Source organism: Tursiops truncatus, chromosome 3 (genome assembly GCF_011762595.2).
Source record: "Tursiops truncatus isolate mTurTru1 chromosome 3, mTurTru1.mat.Y, whole genome shotgun sequence".
In the NCBI taxonomy this organism is placed as follows: Eukaryota; Metazoa; Chordata; class Mammalia; order Artiodactyla; family Delphinidae; genus Tursiops; species Tursiops truncatus.
In genome coordinates, this window is record NC_047036.1 from 144,970,932 (window position 1) to 144,996,312 (window position 25,381).

Sequence of the window (25,381 nt, forward strand, 5' to 3'; positions counted from 1 at the left end):
TATATATTAGACAGGCCTTGAAAATCTCTGCAAGGATATCCTTAACGGTTGCTAATTTTATGGTAGGATTAATGAGGAGTCTCACTTCATAAGTAATGCATTTTTTTTCTTTTTACAATATCAATGTAGGGCCTTTATAATCAGAGGCAAAAAATTTTAAATTAGGTATCAAGTACACTCCTGAAATAAGAGGGCAGGGAAAATGATGGCCCCTGATGTGGAACAGACACAACTGTATTCATCCGACAAGCGGGCAGTGGCTAAGGGGAAGTGTATTTGAAAATACTTCTCCTTGATACTTCCAAGATACTTTGAAAGTCTGATGACCACAGTCTCCCTCTGATTCTTGCAGAAGGATGAAATTATTAAGGTCCCCTCAGCTTGGATGAGTTTCATTCCTTTGAGGTCCTTCAGGGTTTAAAAAAAGGCAGGAGGGGGCTTCCCTGGTGGCGCAGTGGTTGGGAGTCTGCCTGCCGATGCAGGGGACACGGGTTTGTGACCCGGTCCGGGAGGATCCCACATGCCGCAGAGCAGCTAGGCCCGTGAGCCATGGCCGCTGAGCCTGCGCGTCCACAGCCTGTGCTCCACAACGGGAGAGGCTGCGGCCATGAGAGGCCCGCGTACTGCAAGGGGAAAAAGAAAAAAAGAGGCAGGAGGGGGCGGTTTATTATGCCGAGTCAGTTGGATGGTACCTGTTCTGGGGACCTGGGTTTCCCCTGAGTGGCATATGCAAGCAGCGACTGCTGAAGCAAGCCCCCTCCCCTTAAGTCCCTATCTCCACCCCTGTCTCTTCCCAATTTCAAATGAAGTTTGTGGCTGGCACACACTTTCAAAGGTATTGCCTGTTGGCTTGAGAAATGACTCAGATGTGTCTTCTTTCAGGCTTTACGAAGGCAAGGAACAGATGGAGTTTGAAGAATCCATGAGACGCCTCTTCGAATCCATCAACAACTTGATGAAAAGTCAATATAAAACAACCATCCTTTTGCAGGTTGGTTTACACTACAAAAGAAAACAATTCTGTCTTTTCCCTTGGTCATCTGATAGATAACAGCGTAGTGAGATAACGTCTACTTTTGCTTGAATAGCAGCCATGTGGTAATTGAAGGCCTGGGCTGGGCCTGTGGTGTAAGGGTCGTGAACACCAAGGGCTCCTCGGAGCAGGGGATGGCATATTTATTGTTCGTTTCCCATGAAGGTAGTGGTGCCTCTTCTTAAATAACTCTGAAGCTTTTGCTCCCTGGAAGGAAGGAGGTCAAACCCGATCCACTTCTAGTGGTGAGAGAAGTTAAGTTGTCAGTCTCTTAAATCGTCCACTTTTTATTCTCCACACCATAAACTGAGCTCCCATTTTGGGGTGAGAATGTCCTCAATAAACAAGAGATATTTTGGAGAAAATGGGTCCTGTAATTTAGTGGTCCATGATCTACAAACTCTGTAAATCTTTGAGAAACCTTGAGGTCTAACCCTATGTTTGAGAATGAGTTTAGCAGCCAAGAGGCTGAGTGAAGAGGCTGTTTCAGGGAGACTTCCTGACTTTCACAGCATTTATTCACAAGTGTTCGGGAAGAGCTGCCTCATGAGTTAGGAAGAAGAAAACCCAGACACATTGATTTAAACCAGTGGGTTAATGCAGAGTACCTCCTCTTCTTTTGATCAGAGTTTTCTTTTTAATTGCTAATTTAAATACTCACTAGCTAGCTATGCCTGGGGTTGCCCAGCCTCTGGTTAGAACGAATGAGGTACTAGTTCAGCCAGAATGCAGGTGAGGAGGCAAAGGCAGAAGTCTCTCTGGGGAGTGTTGGCTGCTAACATGATGGATTCCAAACTTTGCATATTAAAATCCCTTGAGGATCTTGAATAAATTCTGATGACTGACTACCACCAGCAAACATTCTAATTTAATTAGTATGGAGTGTGACTAGGGAAAAGGGAGTCTAAAAATCTCCCAACTTGATTTTAGTATGAAGCAAAGTTTGGGAATCACTCTGCTAACGGCTTCCTTAGAGGGGAGCTTTGTCTCGTTCATGGTTGTATCCTCAGCACCTAGAACAGTCCTAATACGTAGTTGATGCTTGATAAATATCTGTTGAATGAATAACCCTCGGAATAGGTGTTCAGATCTCTGTTTTATAGATAAGGAAATTGAAAGGCTCCTATGCACTAAGGGGTGTAGCTGGGATCCAGATCTCTTTCTGCCTGGCTCTAAAACCATGCTCTGAGCCGCTACATCACACTGTTCTTTATACTCCACATTTAGCACCTACTGGGGATATGGTGGTTTTCTCTGAAATGAGTTGGGGCTGCAGTCTTACAGTTTTCACCTTCTCTTCCCTCTTGCTAGTCTTTTTTTTTTTTTTTTTAAAGTCTTCCCTCTATTCCTCAAACCCTCATCATTTCAAAGCAAAGGGAGTAACGGGAGCAGGGGGCAGCATGAAGAAATATGACAAGAGCCAGAGCCTATCACCCCGGAGGCAGAGTGATTTCCACACCTCTTCACACTGATATCACACTGGAAGCAGCTGATTTCCAGTGAGAGACCACACAGTGAGTGTTAGGATATCCGGTGACAGCTGAGGATGCCCGGTTGCAATGAGAGGCTGTGGCATTGCATCAGGTCTGAAATAGGCTCCAAGGAAGCTGAAGTGTGAGGGAGCAGAAACGATGGACAAACAGAGGAAGCCGGTTGGTGGGGAGGAAATCGGAGTAGATGCCCCAGAGAAGCAGAGGTGCCAGGAGAGAGACCGCATGACCCTGAGAAAGACAAGGGGATAAGCCATCCTAGAGCCACCCTTTCCAATTTCAGCACCACTTTCCCTGTGATGAACTACAGGTATTTGGGGGGAAGGAATAAAGGGCAGAGGGAACAAGAAGGTAGGGAAAGAAAGGAGGAAAAAAAAAAGGAAGCAAGGAAGCAAAAAGATGAGCCAGGAGAATTTCTGGTCCTGAGGAGACCTGGGTCAACAGAATGTTCTTCTTGATCAGCAATATGATTTTACCCTGGATTTAACTTCTCAGTGTCTCTGTTTCCTCATCTATAGAACTTCACTGTTTGGATCAGATGAACATTGTCTGCAAAAGAGCCAATTATAAAATGCTATGCAAATACAGAGAGCCAATAGGATTATTATGGCTTTGGCATGAGTCAGTAAGAACCCAGGTTCTTATTGTCTGGGTAACTGTGTCAGAAATGTCTTGTTTTCCAGGTTATGCTGGTTTCTCCTTATGGATTTCTACCCTGAAGTCATGGAAAGGGACTTTGTCTCTTTTTAAATTTACTTTAAGGGTCAAATTTAGCTTCTAGGAGTTACATAAAATCAGTGATGCTTTCCATCTATTCCTATGGTTGTTGAAAAGTTGTCAAAGAAGAATGTAAAGTCATATTCAAATACAGAGAGCAATACCATTTGAAAAAAACTGAATGCTGTTTTAGGGTGCCAGGAATGGGCCGATGAGGGGAAAGGAGTCAAGGCCATTTGATGTTAGCAAACCCCACACAAGAGATCTTCTGCAGACTTTGACATTTGCTACAGGAGAAAGAGCTTTGGATTTCGAGCCAGAGAGATCTGGGTGGGAAATGGGGCATGCCCCCTTGGGCAGGTAACACTGGGCAAATCACTTCAGTTTCCTGGGCCTCGTTTATCCTTTTATAAAATGGGAAGACTAATTTAGAGGATTATTGAGAGGATTAAATAAAGTAATGCACGTAAAGCATGGTGTGTAAAGCCTGTTACATAGTTCCATTTAAATAATTTTTAGTCATTTATATCTCTCCCTCCTTTACCTCATCGTAAAACAGAAGCCTTGAGGGCATTTTCCTATAGTGGAATCTGGAAGGGAATATTTTTGTTTCTAACCCTGTCACATGAAGTCGAACAGTGTTAGGTCATCCAGTTATTCTGTTAGATCAAGAAACAGATATAAATTTCAAGGAGGATAAACTCACAAGAACTGACTCTATGAAAAATAAAAAAGGAAGGAAAAGTTTCACCAGTGAAATAGTACAACATGACTGTAGTCTTGATTCTGAGCCTGCATGGGGGTACAGTAGGAAAGAATGCTGTGATCTATTAGTAATGTCTGCCATAAGTTTTGGATGAGAGCACGGAGTAAGAATGCCAATGATTGACATTCTAGTCCAGACTTTCTACTTCCAGCTGGGTAGTGGCTTAGGTGGAAACCCTAATTCATGCCTGCCTCAGTTCAGAGCAAAACCTATCTGGTTCAATCTCAGCTTTGGCTATTGTGAGTTTTGGGGCCCAAGCAAGTTATTTCTCAATGTCTGAGTTTCATCTGGCTTTTGTGAATTGCTTTCTGTGGTTTTCCTTATTGTTTAGAGCTGGCATGGCAGTAGCTCACCCAAAGCTATGGAGAATTTAAAGCTAGCCATCCAAAGAGGGTAGAGGGAGCATTAAAAACACGTTCCACTGATTGAGTACTTACCGTGTGTCAGGCATGAAGCTGACCTTTCACATGCAGTGTTTTTAGCCCTACCAAAGGTCTGCAAGGAATCGCTGTCTTCAGTGTCCACAGAAGGCTCATAAGGTTAAATAATTCATCCTAAATTATACCTATTCATAGTGGTGGAGCTATGATTTCAATCCACCCAGCTCTTCTAACTCCAAAGTTAATATTCTTCTCTAAGCCACAACGAATGGGTATGGCCAGGGGTTTCCACGTGTTTTCAAGAATGGGCTGTATGCTCAGAAGTCCCTATGTGTGCCAGCCCTGTGAATATTGTTGATAAAACTGATGGCAGAATGAGACAGTCAACACCAGACAGTTGTGAATTGGATGTAGCTCAAGTGTGAGTAATGGCCATTTGGTGACGTTGTGCAGACCCATTAGACCCATTCTCCTTTAGGTCATGATTCTTTATAATTCTCCAAGTTGATGGTATGAGTGGAAATAAATAAACAACTCATAATTGTATGATATGCTCTCTTGGCCACTATGATCGCCACACATGATTGCTAATATAGCCACTAGAGTGTCCAGGAGTGCAGGGGGGTCTGCCTTTTAGGTCTCCAGTATCTGAAACAGTGGCTGTCACATAGTGGGTACTTGAATATCTTTTGGCTGAGTGAATGAAAGAATGAATACTAGTTTGCACTATTTTATGTTCTAGCATTTATTATGTGTCACATGCTGAGCTAAAACCTTTACATATACTGTTAGCTTATTTGATTTTTATAACCACCACCTTATTAGGCAAATACTCTTCTTATCTCTACTTTACAGATGAGGAAGTGGAGGCTTAGAGAGATGGAGTAACTTAACCACAGCTGAGAAGTGGCAGGTCTGGGACTTGAATCCAGGCTGTGTAAGCCCAGAGTTTGAAAGTATGGTTTCATTAAAGAGCTGAGTCTTCAGGCAAAATGCTAGGTGGCTAAGCAATGAGCAACGTAAACAACAGTACAGATGGGCAGATGTCTGGTCTGCAGTTATGAAGCCAGGCTAATTAAGGAGGCCTCTTCCTTTCCTCTCTTTTCATTGTTAAGTTTTGTAAAACACCCACATGTCCGAAGTAAGGGAAGAAGGTAGTTCCTTCTGGAGAAGTGGCCTACAGGCTGCCCCCAGAGGTAGGAGAGGGGAGACTCATATCTAACAGCCAGAGCCGGAGTTTCATCTCCAGTTGTTAAATGATTCTTTACTGTCCCCTTCGTAACCACCTACCCTATACTTAAGGGCAGGACTTGGGAATGTTGGATTTATGGAGGGTAGGATGAAATTTTGTTCCAATGAGGTGCTGCAGTCCCATTGATAGCTCTTATTTTTCATTTAATCGTCACATCAACCCTATAAAGTAGGTGACTTTATTCCCTTCATTCTCCTGATGAGGAAACTGGAGCATAGAGAGTTAACTTCCCCAAGGACACTCACGTAAAAGGGACCCACCTAGATTTGAACTTGGCCTCTTCAGCCAGCCATTTTAAACACTGAATTCTCCTGCCTCATGCCAAGACTCAGGGGCCAACACACTGTTGGGTTACAGAAAGCACAGAGACATTCATATCCCAGAACCTGTTGGTCCCTCTTCCCTTCCCTTTCACTGAAAGACCAGTGGCAAGGGTGAATGTCTGGGGAGAGGGGATGTATTTTCCTCAGGGACAGCTTAGCATCTATAAGGAAGCTGCTGCTTCTGGTCACCTGCGGTGAATCCCTGTAACACTGTTTGTCCAGTTTCCATGGACCTTGACTGTCCATTACTTGGCTAAAATAAAAGGGTTGAAAATTGATGGGATGGGAATATTGTCAGAGCTCTTGAATGAGGAAGATGTCTAGTGTTCTCGTATAACCTTGCACCATTGCAGGATGTGTTCTTTTGCCCAGAAGTCTGTGTCTGCTGGCACCAACACTGTGCAGTCTTGGTTAGAATGAAAAAGAGAGGGCGGGGGGAGATAAGGAACCCTGGAAACACGTAGAAGACAAATCCCCGTTGAGCTTGAGGGAGTGCAACTGTGTGGTTTTGGTTTTTGTTGCTATTTTTAAACATCTGTTGTGTCCTAGCAGCCCAGGATTATCAGCTCTGGTGAAGTCCATCTGGATAGCAATCATTTCAAGTGTTTTCCTGCGACTTCTCTTAGGGCCACAGTAAAATCACAATCCCTTGATTTGGGGCTGGCTCTCTTCTTGTGGCCGGTACCTGGCTTCTGGCAGAGGGGCTTGGAATTGATGATTCATCTAGGAAATTCACTCGGTGCCCCATTATAAACTAATTACTGAGCTGGAGAATGTTGTCCTGGTGGCCATTCTTGCAACCTTCATATATGTGGTGAAGAGGATTCTTAACCTAAGGCATATCAGAAAAACTGTACCTTCTTTCAAAAGCCATTCTCCTAAACGGGAGATGTTTCTTTATCTACCTCCTCCCCCACTTCAGCCTTGTCTCCTGTATTAAAACCTCTGCACTTACCAAGATGGAAACTTTTCCTCAAGCAGGGTAGGCAGGAGCAGAGCGTACTGGTCCGAAGCCAGTTGGACAGAATCAGGTACATATCTTTGCTGTGTATGTGGCTTATTAGCTATGTGGCTTCTGGCAAGTTATTTTTACCTCTCCGTGCTATCATTTTCCTCACTGGTAAAGTGGGATGACAGTATCTATTCATAGAGCAGTTGTAAAAATAAAATGAGATCATGCATGTATAAAGTTTCCGATAATGGTTTGCTATTTTGATTAATATATTTTAATCCTAATATATACACAGGTATATGTGTATATATATGCACATACACACCTACATAAAAACATCGGTTTGTTTTTATTAAATATTATATATGATATAGGGATATACACTATGGGATGAAAGTAATTACACAGGAATATAAGTTTATGTGCAGTAGTAATATTAATGAGAGTAAAGATAATAACAACAGTAGAGCAGCGCAGTTCGCAGGAGGCCAACAGGTCTAGAAAGCCAAGCTGTTTCTAGTCCCAGACCTTAGAAACTTGCAATGAATGGAGGTCTCCAGCGGGTCTTATGGCTGAGCTCTTCTGCCTCCTGGGAGTGCTTGGTGGTAGTGCCTGCTTGAACCCACCTGCTATCACTCCACTCAGGTGTGTCAGGGCTGTGTGAAGGTGAGGACTGTGGACAGGCCTCCTGAGGCCAGTGCTGGCTGTGACAATAGACTTGGCAAACTTCCTGTCCCCTTTGGAAAAGAAAACCACAGGCCTGCCATTTCTCTGTGAGGCCCCCTGGACCAAATGGAAGTTTAATACACCTGTCGAGGTGATAACACCCTTTGAGTCTCAGCATGACAACCCCTCAGTTTGTTTTACTTTATTGCCAGCCCAGGGCTGGGAGGCTGGGAAGATTGGCTCCTCCTGAAGCAGCCCTTGTCCCAGCTTTGCCCAGCTCCTCCTTACTAATAGCTGAAGCGTTTAAGTGTGAGTGTCCATGTAGACACCTGGTGATTAGTGCTCTACAGTATCACTCTGAAGCCCTGGAATGACATGCAGCCCTTGAAAGCCAGCAGCTTGCTGCAGACACTGAAGTCCTGGCTTTCCCCGACTCGCCGAGAATTTCATTTCTGTTTTTGTTCCCTCACTTTGGTCTTAATTATGATGAGTCCATGTTACACTTTGTCCAGGTGCTGGGTAATGAGGGCTGGTGTCAGAGAGATGAGATAAGGAGAGATCCAGCACGCGCACTTCTGGGGGCCTGCTGCGTGCTGGGCATTACAATAGCTGCAAGATATACTTTATTTTGCATCATTCCTCTCTGCCCCACATGAAGATGCTGAGGCTCAGGGGGTGAAGAAATGGGCCTCGGAGCATGCAAGTGCTGGGTGGAGCACAGAGATCCCCCCCACACCCCCGCCCCAGTGCCTGTGGGCCCAGAGCTCTATGTTTCTCAGCCTAAGAGTGAAGGAAGGAGTAGTTTGCTAGGATGCTCAGATGGGCTTTTATCAGGGCATGTGCCTCAGATGTCTCTTTAGGATGTAGGGGTTATACGCTGGCAGCCCGTGGGAGCAGTGCAGCCTGCAGGTGTGTTTGATTTGGCTAGCACAGTGTTAAAACAAGTGAACAAGAATGACTCATTCTTTAGACAGAGTGTGGGTTCCACATACCTCCTCACTTCCCACTGGCCTGTGCTCTTCTCATTTCACTCTTTCTGCTGCTTTCCCAGCCCTGCAGGCATCTGCTTTTGCCATATCTTGATGTTTCCTGATACAGATGGCCTGACCAACTAGGCTGAAATGTACTGTATACTATAATTGCCTGGAAGAATGTCATAATGCATCTTAGCATATTAAAATTCTGAAAAGTTCTGCCAAAAAACCCCCTCCAGAAACACCTTACTGGTTTATCTTTGCTTAAATCAAACTTTCCTCTAATTATTTGATTGCAATTCCTTACCCCCCCACCTTCCCGCCACAGAATACCTAACATCATCCTATGGGAAAAGGGTGTCCCAATAGACCCTAGTTTTAGAAACATTCACTTTGGAATCTTGTTAACTCTTGCCATCTTGATTTGAAAAAATAAAGAATAAATCTCTGGACACAAAATCCAATAATGTAAAGAAAAGATCTGACACATCTGACAACATACAAATTAAAATCCTACTGTGCAATGAAAGGTACGATAAACGAAGCTAAAAGACAAGCAACAATCAAACTATAGGACAAGCAAGAGAAAATTCTTGCAAAATGTGTTACTGCAAAGGGGTTAATTTTTTTTTTAACATCTTTATTGGAGTTTAATTGCTTTACAATGGTGTGTTAGTTTCTGCTTTATAGCAAAGTGAATCAGCTATATACATATACATATATCCCCATATCTCCACCCTCTTGTGTCTCCCTCCCACCCTGCCTATCCCACCCCTCCATGTGGTCACAGAGCAGCACCAAGCTGATCTCCCTGTGCTATGCGGCTGCTTCCCACTAGCTGTCTGTTTTACATTTGGTAGTGTATGTATGTCCATGCCACTCTCTCACTTCGTCCCAGATTACCCTTCCCCCTCCCCGTGTCCTCAAGTCCATTCTCTACGTCTGCATCTTTATTCCTTTCCTGCTCCTAGGTTCTTCAGAACCATTTTTATTTTTTTGGGAGATTTTTTGATGATGACCATTCTGACAAGTGTGAGGTGATACCTCATTGTAGTTTTGATTTACATTTCTCTAATGATTAGTGATGTTGAGCATCCTTTCATGTGTTTGTTGGCAATCTGTATATCTTCTTTGGAGAAATGTCTATTTAGGTCTTCTGCCCATTTTTGGATTGGGTTGTTTGTTTTTTTGATATTGAGCTGCATGAGCTGCTTGTAAATTTTGGAGATTAATCCTTTGTCCATTTCTTCATTTGCAAATATTTTCTCCCATTCTGAGGGTTGTCTTTTCGTCTTGTTTATGTTTTCCTTTGTTGTGCAAAAGCTTTTAAGCTTCATTAGGTCCCATTTGTTTATTTTTAATTCCATTTCTCTAGGAGGTAGGTCAAAAAGGATCTTGCTGTGATTTATGTCATAGAGTGTTCTGCCTATGTGTTCCTCTAAGAGTTTGATAGTGTCTGGTCTTACATTTAGGACTTTAATCCATTTTGAGTTGATTTTTGTGTATGGTGTTAGGGAGTGTTCTAATTTCGTTCTTTTACATGTAGCTGTGCAAAGGGCTTAATATTAATGATATATAAAGAATTCCACACCAATAAGAAATCACCCAAAAGAAAAATGGGGAAAGAATATAAACAAGCTATATATAGTAAATACAGTTTTTCAATAAGTATAGAAAAGGTGCCCACCTGGACTAGATCCAAAAATTCGCAGATTGCAGTTGCAAATTATGTATCAGATTGACAAAATGAGACAGATTTGTATACTAGTGTTAGCAAGGTTATAGGGAAAGGAGTAGAAGGAAATGGATTACTGCTTCTAAGTTAATATGACATTATCTCCTAAAACGTATATGTGTATACATTTGTATGTACGTTTGCATATGTGTACATACATTTTACACACTAATTTCTCTTCAAGCAGCCCATCCATCACACAGGGGTTCTCACAGATACACAGATGTATATTTTAATATTTTCTTATCACTTATTTTATAATAAAGAAAAACTAAAGATAGCATGGAGTCCGTCAGTAAGGAGGACTTGGTGTGCCCATGGGAGCATTGTTGTGCAGTGATTAGAAATGAAGAGTGCACTCTATGAAGTGATGTGCAAAAATACTGGTGTTAGCATGGTTAACTGCAAAAAGCAAGTTACTGAACTGTATAATCACACACATACATGTGCACATGCACATGCATGCACACACACACAAACACATATTTGTTCATGCACAGAAAACAGTTGGGACTCACCACAATATTGACAGTGATCCCTTCTGAGGAGTAGGGATCGGGGCTGAGATGGAGATGTGGGACTTCAGGGACAATTTTCACCCTAATACTTGTGTGAATTTTTTAATATCAAACATATAATACTGACTTGTAAACATCATAACTAACAAGACAAAAAAGCGTGGGGGCATGGAGAAAAACAGTGCTATTGGAGGGCTGCAAGGAGTGGCTCTGTAAGTAGCCTGCCTGATCTTAAATCCTGGCTCTGCCACTTGCTAACTTTGTGACCTAGTTAGTTATTGAATCTTGATGCCCTAGTGGTTCCTGATCTATGAAAATAGTGTATCCCTTGTAGGCTGAAATAAGGTTTAACAAAATAATCTAACAGCATGGTGTCTGCTCCACTGCACACTCTCAGAGGATAGTCATAATTGTTATTTATGTTAACTAAGAAGTGCAACTGTATATGGCTAGGATAAGATTTTCTTTAAAAAAAGAATTTTCTCTATTTTAATTTTGGTCTGTTTGTAAAAGGATGATACTTGTTGACTATAAAACACTTAGCATATACAGAAAAATAAGAAGAAAATATAAAATGGATACATCTACCAGATTTTTAAACATTATTTTCCAACTATGTGACTTACAACTCCTCCTGTGGAAATTACAGTCTACTCTGCTGTTTAGCAAATGGTGCTGTTTTGCAAGGGCCTGGGTCTTTTTCCCACCTATGGATGTATCAGTTATCTTGCACAGAGGACAGAAACAATCCACCACAATGCCCAGTTTTCCTAACCCAGCTAGTGGACCAAAACACGCTGACGATTGTTCACAAATTGGCCAGGGAGAGAAAATAGAAATAACTCAGTCCATGTCATCCTTGCCACCAACAAAACAATTCAAGCTTACCATCTTCCAATAAAGATAGAAGTTACCCTTTATTGAGCACGCAAATATGTCTGGCTTTCTGCTGGATGCCACATTTATATTATTTTGAATCTGTACAATCCTGCAAAATAGACATTATGTCCTCTATCTTATGGATAAGGAAATTGAGACATCAGAGAGGGTAAGTGTTTTGTCCAAAGTCACCTGGCCACTAAGGAGTAGACCCAGGATTTGACTGTAAGTGTGTGTAACCTCAAAGGTTTTGATTGCTCTACTCTACATTTCTGCTCCCTTGAAGACAGAAGAAACTTCTGAAAGAGGTACACCTGGTGTTTCAATCTACATGCAGAGTCTGAATCACTGTAGCAGTGCCCAGGATTCAGGATCATTTTCCCTTGATCTGTGTTATGTTGCAAAGTATTCTCACCACCAGGCAGAGTTGTTGGCCGTGGGCACTGCTCATGTTTATTTCACTTTCTACCTAGGTGGCAGCTTTGAAATACATCCCATCTGTCCTCTATGATGTGGAAACCGTCTTTGATGCAAAGTTACTCAGGTGAGCTTATGGTGTGTACTTTCCTGGGCTCTGTTGTCAAGCCAGGGATTCAGAGGGAGAGGAGAGCTCTTGTGGGTAATTCCAGCCAGGCACTCAGTGCGGGGACAGGGAGGACACATGGTCAGAGCTCCCTGCAGGGATATTGGTGTGGGATTTTTACAGTTTCATTGGGTTGTGTCAGATTTGGTGAAAACCAACTATAAAGTAAACATCCTTCTTTGACAATATCAGTGATGCAGGATACGAACATGTAGGTTAAAAAACTGATGTTTGGTGTAAATGTCTCCATTTCACCTGGGCTTGAAGGTTATTTTGGGGTTCCAGTCTTTGCCCTGTAAGCCCTGTAGTTACAAATGGAGAACAACCTATGGACACTTAATGGGATAATGAGATGGGCTCCCCTTCGCTCGCTCCTTCTTCACCCCATTCCTCTCATGGGAGGAACACATTATTTTACTGTGCTTATGCTCTTAGAATAGGGGCATCTGAGCCAGATACACCCTTTTCCTCTTTTTCCTAAATTCACTTAAGTTCCAAGATAACATATAGAAGATTTTAAAAACTTTTTATATTGCAATACTTTTAGATTTGGAAAAGCACTTCAGAGATAGTGTATAGAGAGTTCCTGCATACTTTTCACTCAGCTCCCCTTAATGTTCACATTTTAGATAACTACAGCATAGCTATCAAAACTAAGAAATAAACATGGCACAATTCTTTTCAGTGCATTCCAAACTTTATTCAGCTCTCGTCAGTTTATCCACTGTTCATACGAAGATTTCTTCTGGCTTCTTCTCATTCTTCTGGTCTCAAGCTAAATGTTATCTTCTTGGAGAAGCTACCTCTGAACATTGTAAATAAATTCTGTTCCTCCCTCAACCCCTGCACCGTTACTCTCTGACACAACTCCCTGTTCATTTCCTTCATCGCATCTACGGCCTTGTATTGATTTGCTTGCTTTTGTGTTGTACCTTGACCTCCATTAGAATGTGAGTTCCATGCCAATTGGGACCAAGTCTGTTCCTATTGTATCCCACTGCCCTGCACATTGCCTGTCACATATTAAGTAGATGCTTAATAAGGATTTGAAAGAATGAATAAGCACAATGAGCTGATTTTGGAAAGCTGACAGGAGCTGTAATTTTGTTTCAGTGGTATTTTTATTTTCACTGTATTTGGAAAGAGCTATCTCCTTTTTCATATCCCAAACTGGTTCTAACCCACAACTTTTCAGAGTTTTTTTAAAAATTAAGGACGTTTTTGATCTTAAGATTTATCATAAAACATTACTAAGCATAAAACATTAGTGAATAAAACGGCATGGCAATGAAATTAGAATCTGGTTTTGAACCCTTGTTTCTTTGACCCTCCCTAGCTGTGTAACTTTGGGAAAGTTAGTTAACCTTTTTAAACCTTACATTTCCCACTTGTAAAATTGAGATAAGCATTGGATCTACGTCATAGAATTGTGAGGCTTAAATGGCACAGTGGATGTCAAGTGCAAAACATGTGCCTGATACACACAGTAAGTGGTTGGGTTTCTTGATATTATTTTCAGATTTCCACATCTCTTTGAACACTGTCAGTATTCAACACCAAGACCAACTATGCATACTTACTGAAGGCTTATCATGCACGGAGGTGGGGGGCGAAGGGAGCAAGAGGTACATTGTTTCTGCCCCTGCAGAGCTGGCAGGCTGGGGATGGACAGACTGTAAGTGCCAGGAGGTGGCAGACATTGGTTTAACGAGCTCTGCGTGCTCTGGTTTTTCCTGCCCTTAGCCAACTCCTCTATGAGTTCTATACCTGCATCCCTCCCGAGAAACTCCAGAAGCAGAAAGTCCAGTCCATGAATGAGATAGTCCAGAGCAACCTCTTTAAAAAGCAAGGTGAGTGCAAAGCATCCTGGCCGGTTGGGGTGCCAGAAACCCCACGTGCTCATTACATGCTGCGCAGTTAGGAAATGTTTCTTCTCTAACAACTCCCTTGGTCTGAATGAAGGGGAAAAGCAGAAAGTAGCTGACGACTTAGATATCAGAATCTAAACTAATTTAGGGAAAACATAGGCTGAACTGTTTGTTTTCCTGAGAAAGTTTACTGAGAGGCTAAATTTGGAGTCATTTTGCTGTGAGGTTTTTGCTCTACGTGAGAAGTAGGTAAAGGTCTGATCCCTTCACAGAGGCACCAGGGGCTTCAGTCTCCTGTTGTGTTTGCTTCCAGGGTCACTCACTATATAAGCAAGCAAACACACATTAACTATATATTCTCCCCTGGTCTTTTATTACTACTCTCATAGTAGCATGTTATACAATTGCTCTGGACGTTGCCTTTCTTCACATAACGGTATTTCCTGGAGAGCAGGAAATGACAGTGGACTTGGGCAATGGTTGTGGTCAGAGCTTCTGCTCACCCAAACTGATCTCTGGTAACCACCAGTCCCCAGCCAGCATCCCACAGTCAAGAGCCTTGGGGTTCCCTGTTTTTGGGATCAGTGGGATGGATGGCCACACGACCTCCAGCTATGAGCAGGTAGGACTTAGATGTCAGTATTCACCATTTGCTACATCACTCCTCTCTGTGAGAAGAAAACTGTGCAAGAAATAAGAAGTCTTAGAAAGCAGAGGATCAGTCATCTCCCACCCGGGATTTATTCAGAGTGAAGCTTGAATATTTATGTATTAAAGATTCAGGAACCACTTCACTGTAAAGACTTTCCCCCCTAATGTCTGGTTGACATGGTGCATCCAGAATTGCTGTCTGAATCTCATCCCGTGGAATTAGAGCTAGGAGAAGGGCATGGGAAGAAAAGCGTTCTTGTGATTTCATATTCATGCCTGGAGTTTCCTGACCATTTAGACAGATGTGTGACAGCAGGTTAACGCAGTACATACATGGTTGGTTTGTGCAAGGTGGTTTGTGTAAGGTGATTGGAAGCTAATCCTGGTTAAGTCTTACTGTATGCCTTGTATTACTGGGTTTTTTTTAAGTGAGCCTTCCTCGGTTTTCACCTTCTGATTTCCATGTCGGAATAAATTACCTTCACTCTGAAAACTTTGAAATATGCCTGCCCCTTCCTGCCCTGGCAGTCCCTTTCTGGATTTCAGGTGGTGTCACGGTAGAAGTGAAGTGAGTCCCATCCTAGGGGCGTGGCAAGGCCGACTCTTGCTGCATGTGGTGCTGCACAGGCAGCAGAGAGCAAGGGCTGCTTGGCTCCCTTTTGTTGTTCAGAGCGGCAGTCATGGTCAGGGGCCCGGCTCAGCATCGAGGCCAGATGGAGTGTTAGCGCGGTCCTGGATTGGGCATGCGGTGTCAATTCCAGCCTGGTAGGAGTAGGAGTGATTCCTTTACTGGAGTCACATCTCCTGGGCTGATGGTGGCCTCTGAGGGTTAGCATAATCACAGGGCAGGCTGGACAGCTGCTGCTCGCCAGTCCTGCTGCGTCTTTGAGTTTCAGATTCAGTAAAAACCCTCTGATTAATATTAATTGACAGAAGGCCAGCCCCAGTGTTGTACACAGTTACAAAGAAAATGCAAAATTCTTACCTTTACATACGTACAGAGACTAGAAGTAGGTGAACAGAGAGCCCTTTGGGGACCCATTTTAAAGAGGCGGCAATGTATAATTAGTCTATCCATCCTTGGTTCACGTGTGAAAGCAGTATGCTCTTATGCACAGCTTAAAGGTAACTCTTCTCCCACTATTTATTTGTTAAGTGAACCCTCTTACAAAAGTAACCCAAAAGGAAAAGAATCTGAAAAAGAATATATATACACACACACACATATATATATCTGTATATATCTGTATATATGTATATATATATAAAACGGAATCACTTTGCTGTACATCTGAAACTAACACAACATTGTAAATCAACTATACTTCAATTAAAAAAACAAATTAAAAAAATACCCCAAGGGAAACTTCAGCTCAGCCTTCTCCTTAAATCCTCAAGTTCCAAGTGAATACAATCTGAGTTCATACACACGAACTTACTGGGTGTCTGGGGCTCTTGGGTGAGTGTCTCCTTTATACCCTGAAATAAGGGGAGTTTGATTCCTTGGCCAAGTCTGAGTTATAATGAAATCCCTTCTGTTGTTCTCCCTGTGAATTGTCCTGTGCCTCCGGGACGCAGTTTGCTTTAAGTCTGCACTTATCTAACTGCCAGATGTGCAAATTGCCTGGAGTATTGTCGGTGACATTAGCTTGTACTCACAGCCTTGAACACTTGTACTGACATCAAGCAGAGGAACCAGAAGGCTTTTAAGCACTTTCCGAAATGTTGGCAGACTATCCTATTGGCCTCTCTTCAGGAGGGTCCTATGCAGGGGAGGACCTCCTATGCAGGGGAGAAAGTTTACTGGTTAAGGGCACTGGTTCTTGGGTTGGATTCCTACTTTAGCCCCTTTTCAGCTGGGTGACCATGGGCAATTTACTTAACCTCTCTGATCTTCAGTAAGCTCATCTGTAAAATGGGAAAAATGATAGCAATGTCTGTCTTAGAAGGTTGTTGTGTGGGCTGATGAGACCAACAGTACGTTTAAAGTGCTTATCAGAGCAATATAATATCCCATACTAAGTGATCACTGTTATTACTGGTGTTGTGGTTATTATTTCTGCTGCTCCTTTCATTTTCCCAACTTCTGTCCTTACCTTCAGGTTCTTTGCAATAAGGTCATCCCTTCATAGTTGATAGTTGCACGTAACCCTAAGCTAAGCTTCCTTGTTTCCCTGAAAACTGTGTGTTTTTCTCCAGGGTCTGAGAAGCACAGGACTTAAGGAACAAAAAGGCCTTGGTCTGTATCCATATCTCATTCCTGCTTTGAATGGGTTTTCCAATTTTTATTTCATTTCCCTAGAGTGTTTTTGCATAGGACCTGTGCGATGTGAGCCCAGAAGAATAGGTCAGGGTGAGATGTTTGTGGTTTCTCACCTCATTGTTTACCTTGCTGCACGCCTCAAGATAGTTACATAGTTTGGGACACTTGACAGACATCCTCTAGGATGGTTTGCTCCTTGGGGCTCTTTTAAAACATACACACACACACACACACACACACACACACTTTTTAATTCTTTCTTCTTTCATGGAGGCAATTAGCCTCCGTTCGCCTCAACTTTTACTTGACTTGTGATCCGAGTACAGTACTTAATCCTTATAAGTCTCAATTTCCTCGGCTGTAAAGTGGGAACAACCACAGAACGAGTCTCATTGGGTTTTTGTGCAGACTGAGTGGCATAATGTGACTTGTTAGCCTGGGGTATGAGGGAGTCAGGGGCCACCAGCAGTCGAGGTCCCGCAGGGAGTGGCTTGCCCTGTGTGAATGACTTCCGGGTTCAGCGGGAGGAGAACTGGGACATCTATGGAGACGAATTTCCTGTTTTCTCCAGCTCAGGCTTGCCTGACAGTGCTGATGGGAGAAGGGATGAATAGGTATGCCCCGAGGAAGCTCTTGAGGGGAGTCTGCGAGAAAACCAAACCTTCTGTTCCTTTGGAACAGATTTGTCCCTGCTTAGAACCTAATCTCTAAGTAATGTGTCTTTTTAGTCTGATGCTAATCGCATGTGCCATCTGGTTCAGTGTAAACTGCTTTAGGATCCACACTGCTCACTTTTCTCAACTTCCAAAACAAACAGGGGGCGGTGGGGGGAAGACAGAGAGACAGAGAGAGAAACAGAGAGACACACAGGGAGAGGGACCAACAGGGAGACAGAGAAAGAGAGAGAGACAGAGATCTGACAGAGATTTGGAAACCCTTTCAATGTTTATTTTCAGCTAGTGGGATTTTCTTCGGAAACTTTGTTGAGAAGCCATTCTCTGAACACAAAGCATCCAGTTTTCCTTTTATCAAGGTGTAGTTTCCTTCTTTCCCCCTCTTCTTATCTGTTGCCCACAGTATCCGGAGCTGCTAGGACCTCAGTTCACAATGGGCTAGGCCTCTGTGGTGGGAGGGGGCACAGACATCACTGTCCAGTGCCCTAGCGGGGGATTATCTTTTCTAATCATCACATCATTGCAACACTGGTCTGGAATAGAGAAAAGTCCTCTCGTTCTAACAGTTATTGCTTTGCTTGGTGAACTTATGTAACATCTCTGAGCCTCCGGGGTTCCACATCTGAGAAATGTGAGTAGGAACGTTGCCATTAGAGTATGGACTTTTGGTTTAGGAAATCCCTGTTTCTGATCCTGACTTGATCACTTACTAGCTCTGTGTTCCTTTGAACAAGTAACCTCTTTGAGGCTTGGTTTCTTTAGCTACAAAAATGAGATCATGCATGTAAAACAACTAGTAGAGTGCCTGACACAGTTGCTGCTTATTTAAAGACATTTATTGTATCCCCTGAATAACAGTAATAACCACAGGAATAATAATGACATCAACTGCATCTTAAAGGAAGAGACATTTATTAAATGCCAGCTATATATTATTTGCTATATAGGACATAAACATATAGTAAATTCTTACAACCCAATTACATAGGTATAATTATTCTCATCTTATAGATGGAAAAACCAAGGCCTAGAGAGTCAAGTAACTTTCATCCCAGTGAGACCAAGGGTTATATTACAATGTATTAGTGCATTAGTGTATTTGGCTATGTGATTCTGGGGTAACAAATCAATCTCCAAATATCAGTGGTTTAACAAAGGTTTACTTCTCTCTTGTGCAAAGTCTGATAAAGGTCAGGAAGGTCGGACGCCTTTTGTCCCTTGTGAAGCTATGCCAGCTTGTACCCATGGCCTCTTTGCAGCAGGGAAGAGAGCGAGGAACGAAGTACAACCACTTTCAACTACATCAGCCTGAAAGTGACACCCAGAGATTCCACCCGCAGTCCACTGGCCAGACCCCATCACATGTTCCCAACCTAGTTGCAAGGGAATCTGGGAACTGAAGGGAAACGCATAGCATATTTGATGACCGTCTCTGCTACCCATAGGTAGCAGTGGTGGAGCTGGATTTGGAACACAAGTCCTTTGAATAACAAAACTCCTCTTCTTTCCACTACACCATACTTTGTTCTCATAATGAATAAAAAGGAGAAGATATGTTTATTTTCTTATTGAAAATGCTTCCTTCTCCATGTTAGAAAAAAGTGCCACATTGTTCCTCCTGAGAGATTTTTTTCTTCCTTCCTCACTCTCTGCCCCTGTTCCAAATACTGGGCAACTGTCTGACAGCTGTGTATGGGGACCTTTGCTTGGGCAGGAGGTGGGGCTCTAGCTGCCAGTGGTTGCTATGCCACTGCAGGTTTTTAAAGCACAGCTTTCCTGCAGTGAGAAGTGGTATAAGCAGGCTGCCTGGGACTTGGGATGTCCACATCAGGCTGGGTACTAAGACTGCTGTGAAAGACAAGGCAGGAAAGGAACAAGTCCTCTTCCTCCGAGGACATGCTCTGGACTCCTGGCTGGCTCCTCGTCTCTCCTGGCACCATACATGACCTTCCACAGTTCTTTTCTTCGTGAATACTGCCCGGAATACCTTCTACTGCACCCCCCCCCCCACCGCCCCATTCCCTACTCCCACCCCTAGACACACTAACTAGTAACTCCCACTCATCCCTTTAAGACCCTGACCCAAGGTCAAGTGTGCAGTGCGTCTTCCCTGATGTCTCAGGCATCTCAGCCTAGTCGCATTCCGCATTTACTCAGTCCCTGCTGCAGGACAGGCCCTGGGGTGGTAGTGCAGATACAGCCGTGCCAGTTTGCAAATTTCTGCACCACACTCAACGTGCAAAGACGATGAAGCTTCTTGGTTTTGTTTGTTCTAAATCTAATCTAATCTTTTTGAGTCTCCACCTCACTTTGTACTGTGGCAACTTAAAATTTTCAGTCAATGACATCTTGTGGCTTCAGATTTAACAAGTCTTTCTGTTTCAAAATAGTTCCCCTTCCCTCTCCAAAATAGTGTCTGGGACCACGTCCCAGGGACCCAATTAGGAAAGGGAAGAGAGACTCTGTTTTTGCCTTTTCCCACGACCTATCTAAAATATCTCTCTTTGGGACTTTAGTCCAAGGTGGGCATGTTGGGGCACACATGTCTTGTGGCTTCAGGGGCCACTACCTTTTTGCTCTATAATATCTTCTTTTCTGAGGAAGCCTTCCTCATCTCTCTTCCCTGGGGCTATAACAATGGAACGGCTGCCAGGGTTCTTGACCAATGGGGGGAAGTGTGACAGTAGACAGTAGCACATTCAAAATATTATCCTGGATTCTCAAAGGGGATAAAGCAAGACATAGAATCTCTGCGGGGAAGATTTCTCAGACCTTAGGTGCATCTGGGAAGTTTGCTAAAATTGCAGAATCCTGGACCCTACCCCAAAGATTCTGACACTGCAGATCTGGGGAGGGGCCAGGGATGTGCATGGTATCAGCCCTCCAAGGGGATTCTGAGGCAGGTGGCCCCCTGACTGACCCTCTCTCGTTGGCAAGCGGAGCTCCTAGAGCCTGAGTGGGGGAAGGAGAGCAGTGCAGCAAAGAGGAGCAGATCCCACAACACATAGCAGAGACCTCACCCTGACACTTGGCATTTCTCTCTCTCATTGTCTGTTGATGCCACTATCTATGCTGCTGGAGAGAGCTCCTTACGGATAAGGGATATATATTATTTCTTTATGTGCCTAGTCTGCCTAGGGCCTCACTGATATCCACTCTCAGAAACTAGTCTGTGCACCTGGGCAGTAAAATATACCATTATTCAGTGACCAGTGTCCCTTAAAACAAAGGAAAAGGGAAGATGGGACCTCAGTTGTAGAGAACAGGGGTTGTCATAATACTCGACTCATAGTGTAGCTCATCACTGGTCCACACAAGGGCTTGCTTTTATATATTAACATATTTAGTTAGTTATTTTTAATAATAAATTAAACATCCTTGTACTCACCACCCAAACCAAACACTAGAAACTGAACAATCAACTACCTATAACTATGTGTGTCTTTCCCCACCTAAGGTAACCCATTCTTGAATCTTTTGTTAATCATTCCACTGCTTTAATGCAGTGTTACTGCATTTATACATATCTCTCTAGTGTTTTGGTTATTTTAGCTTTATAAAGAAGGGTATTGAACTATGAGTAATTTGAAGGGACTTACTTTTTTCACTTAATATTATACTAAAATTCATTCATATTACAAACTGTTGGAGTTCATTTTTCTGATGAGTGTAGAAAATTCTATTGTGTGAATAAGCCATAGTTTATTCACTCATGCTTTCAATTTTAGGCACTTGGGTTGTTTTGGATTTTTTTTTTTATTGTAAGCATTGCTGCTAAGAATATTCTTGTACATGTCTCTCTTTGTACATGTTCAAGAGTCTCTGTGGAGCATATAACTACCAGTAGATTTGCTTGGTCATGGGAGATCTGAATATTTAACTTTAGGAGGTACTGCTAAACGCGTTTCCAAAGGTGCTTGCACTAATTTACTCTCCCAGCAATAGTGGATGAGAGATTATGTGGATCTGCATTCTCTTCAACACTTGATATTGTCCCAATTTAAAAATTTGCCAGTAAAATGGGTGTAACATACGTCATCACTGTCTTGATTTGCAGTTTCTTGATCACCAGTGGCACTGAAAATCTTTCCTTGTGTTTCTTGTCACTTGGGTTTCATGTCTGTGATGTCTGTCCATGACTTTCGTCCATTTTTCTTTGGGGTTGGTTGTATTCCTCTTATGAACTTGCAGGATGTTTTATATATTCTTCATACTCATGTTTTGCTGATTTTATGTATTATGAGAATCTTCTTCCCACTTACAGCTTGTCTTTTCATTTTACTTAAGATATATATATTTTTTCATTTCTTACTCTTTGTACAGATTTATCCATCTTTCTAACAGTCAAATCTTTTTGTGTCATCTTTAAGAAATCTTTCTCAATACCAAAGTCTGAAAGATTTTCATTTATATTTTTACTAAGAATTTCATAGTTTTGTTTTTGATACACAAGTCTTTGATCAACCTATAGACCTTATGTTTTATGTATGGTGTGAGGTAGGAGTCTGATTTTGTCTTTTTTGCCATTTGGCCACATAGCGTTCCCAGTTTCAAGTGTTGGCCAGTCTTTCCTTTCTCCAAGTCAGTGTCATTTTCCATTTCCAGGACATTGCTCTTCCCTGGGGACTTGAGGGCAGGGTTGTTGGAGCCTGGATTCAATCCCTGGTCCACAGTGTGCAGTTTCTCTGTGTTACTTGTGGGTGGAAGGGTCAGAAGGGTCAGGAGAAAGGGATAGCCTCTCCTTCCCAAGCAAGGCCCCAAATTCGGATCCTGTGTTATGTTAGCATCCTGGGAACTATGTGCCAAGAAATAACACTTCTCCAGGTTTTGGACCTTCTCAGTTATGAAAAAAATGAGATGGTTTCTTGGAATGATCATTTTTCTTATAGCAAGAAATTTCTTGGGCCCATGGGGCAAGCTTCTTGTAGTTTCTGTATGTATCTGATAGAAAGAGCACTGAACTGAGAGTAAGGAGACCTGAATAATAGCAACAATAATGTCAGCAGTAGCAACTGTAGGTGAGGTTTACTGAGTGCTTATTATACACCAGGCACTGCGACAAACACTGATGTACATTATCTCATTTACTGCACAGTTGTGTCATCTTCGGCAAGTCACTTAAGCTCTGTAGAACAACTATAAAATCATGAGACTGAGCAAGATTTTCCAGAGCTCTACCGACATGAAAATCTTTGATTTATAAAAACATTCCCTGAGTGACAATGGCAATACTGCTGAGTCTTTCTAACACCATTTAGTGCCTAAAAACGCCTTCTCCCATATATTGCCCCCAACACTTCTAAATGTCCTGCCTGAGCTGGGAGTGAGGAATGAGGATATTTTATAGAAGGTTAAACGGATGCAGGGAAGTGACACGATGCCCTCAAGATCACACAGCAAGGCTCAGAACCCTGGAAAAGGTAAAAGGATATTCTTACTGGAGCCAATTTATTTTCTTCCAGAAAGAGCTGTTGAGTTTTGAGAATCTAAGATTTTTCTCCTCAGAGCATTTGGAGGCATCGAAGATCTTTCTTCAGATAGGGGCTTGCCCCTCCCACCTACAGTGTTACAAAGCTACCTCCAGTTCCAAAACGTCCCTTCTACACTTGCAGATCTGAGAAGGGGCTGTTCCTTACATCTCTTTCCTTTTCGATGTGACTGATCTCAGAATTCAATGTCAGAAAGAATCCTTCAGATCCAGGATCAGAGAAGACAGTGATTTAATAAGCTGCAGAACAAATCCAAGAGATATTTATTAAACTGTCCTCTTTTTTTTTTTTTTGGCTGAAGTTAAAAAAAAAAGTTGGCATACAATCAAAGAAAAGAATCCCTCTTGAACCTCCTCAAATACTTAGAATAGCAGCTTTTAATGACATTACAGAATACAGTTTAATTGGGGGCGGAGTGTGGGGCAGAGAATCCCAGATTACTTCTTTAGTGGTAAACCAAATCAACTCTTGTGCAATTAAAAGCAATTTACCTCATTAAAACTAAAGAGCAAAATCAGGCTGTTCTCACACCTTTCAAACCAAGTTCCATGGGATTTTTTCCAATTTTGGAATGACAAGTGGAAACACACAAAAGGATAGAGTTTATATAAATCTTTAAAAGGTTCTATGTTTACTCCAAATTTTTTGTTTGTTTTCATTGTGAAGTTACAGTTATAGATGGTTTGAATTATACTGAGGCAGGTTTTAAAATGTTCAGAGACTTTTATGTTGACCTGTTTAAGTTTGATTTTGCCGATTTTTTTCTCCACATCTTCCTAGAATAGGAGAAAGTTTCCTTAAGACCATGATACAGTTGAATTGAAGACCAGCTGAAGGTTTAATTCAATAATATTTATTGAAAAGCTAAAAATGTAGCAACACTGTGTTATGGGAAATGTGAAAGAAATACAGTAATAAATAATTTCATGGTCACCATTTATTTAACTGTCTTGTGGCAGGCACTATGCTAAGACTTTTCACACATTGTCTCATTTCATTATCATGACATCCCTGTAAAGTGTAGATATTAATACCCCCTTTTACAGGTGAGGAAACTGAAGGTTAGAGAGGTTGGGGAACTTGCCAAGAGTCATAGATCAAGTAGCATGGCAGGGCCAGGATTCCAAATGGGGTCTGTCTGATTTCAACATCCACTCTCTAAACTGCTGTGCAATGGCATCTGGAACAGAAAATTTTCAGCGCCCCCCAGGGAGCTTACAGTTGGGAGAGAAAAGACTTACCCCAAAGATCTTCAAACTTGAGCCCACATAGGCCGTGAAGGTAATAGAAATGAACGTACAGAGTGATAGTTATTATGCTATTTTATATAGTAACCTAAGCAAATATATTAAATGTATATTATATATATAGTATATAATATATATAATAACCTAAGCAAATATATTATGCATACATACACACACACAAACACACTTAATGTCATCTTCAGTTGTATTTTTTACAACAGATTTTCCATTTGCCTAGTAAACGTGTGAGAACTTTCTTCACTTCACAAAGAAATGTGATTCCTTTCATTTTTTCCCTAAAGTACAGTGCCATTTGGTCAGTCATTCATTTCCCCACCTTTGACAGAGATAAGTATACAGAAAAATATTTCTCTACTACTAAGGAAACAAGAGTGAAAATGATCAATCCACACGCAGCTCAGAGTGGGGAGCAATAGGGAGCAGTGAGGACTGGGGCAAAGTCCATGTCATTGGGTATATAGGACAGCTGTGAATCAATGCTAAGTGATTGTTACTATCTATGTCAATATGTTGGCCCAATGCTACCTTATCTCTCTTTTTTTTCTTTTGAGAGAGAGGTCCCACAAATTTTTTTTTATGAGAAACCTGCTGATCTAGGTTTTAAATGATATTTTCAGGCTGAATAAAATCTGCATATGGACCCAGCACAGCAGCCTCTGGTGTAAATTTATAATTTACAGGGTTTTAAATAATTTATAGGGTTTTAATAAATGTATTATAAATTTATAGAGTTATTTACAAATAATCCCATAAGAATGACTACTATTGGAATTCAGTGAGAATAGTGCTTTTGGAATGTTGAGAACAAGAAGAGCTAGGATGTCAGCTGAACTTTGAGGGGTAGTGAGTATGATGTAGGCCCTCTCCAGAAAACAGTTCTTTGGCAGAACTTGTAGTGTC

At 42.1% G+C, this 25,381-nt stretch overlaps 1 protein-coding gene across 2 annotated transcripts in view; it reads left to right on the forward strand.

The window, feature by feature from the left end:
* Positions 1 to 25,381, forward strand: part of DOCK2 (dedicator of cytokinesis 2) — a 409,609-nt gene that overhangs the window by 101,981 nt on the left and 282,247 nt on the right. For both annotated transcript variants that reach the window (XM_019945662.2, XM_033853554.2), the window contains exons 23-25: positions 883 to 991; positions 12,159 to 12,229; positions 14,012 to 14,118. In XM_019945662.2, the coding sequence (XP_019801221.1) occupies positions 883 to 991; positions 12,159 to 12,229; positions 14,012 to 14,118 (287 nt within the window). The remainder of the gene's footprint in view (positions 1 to 882; positions 992 to 12,158; positions 12,230 to 14,011; positions 14,119 to 25,381) is intronic.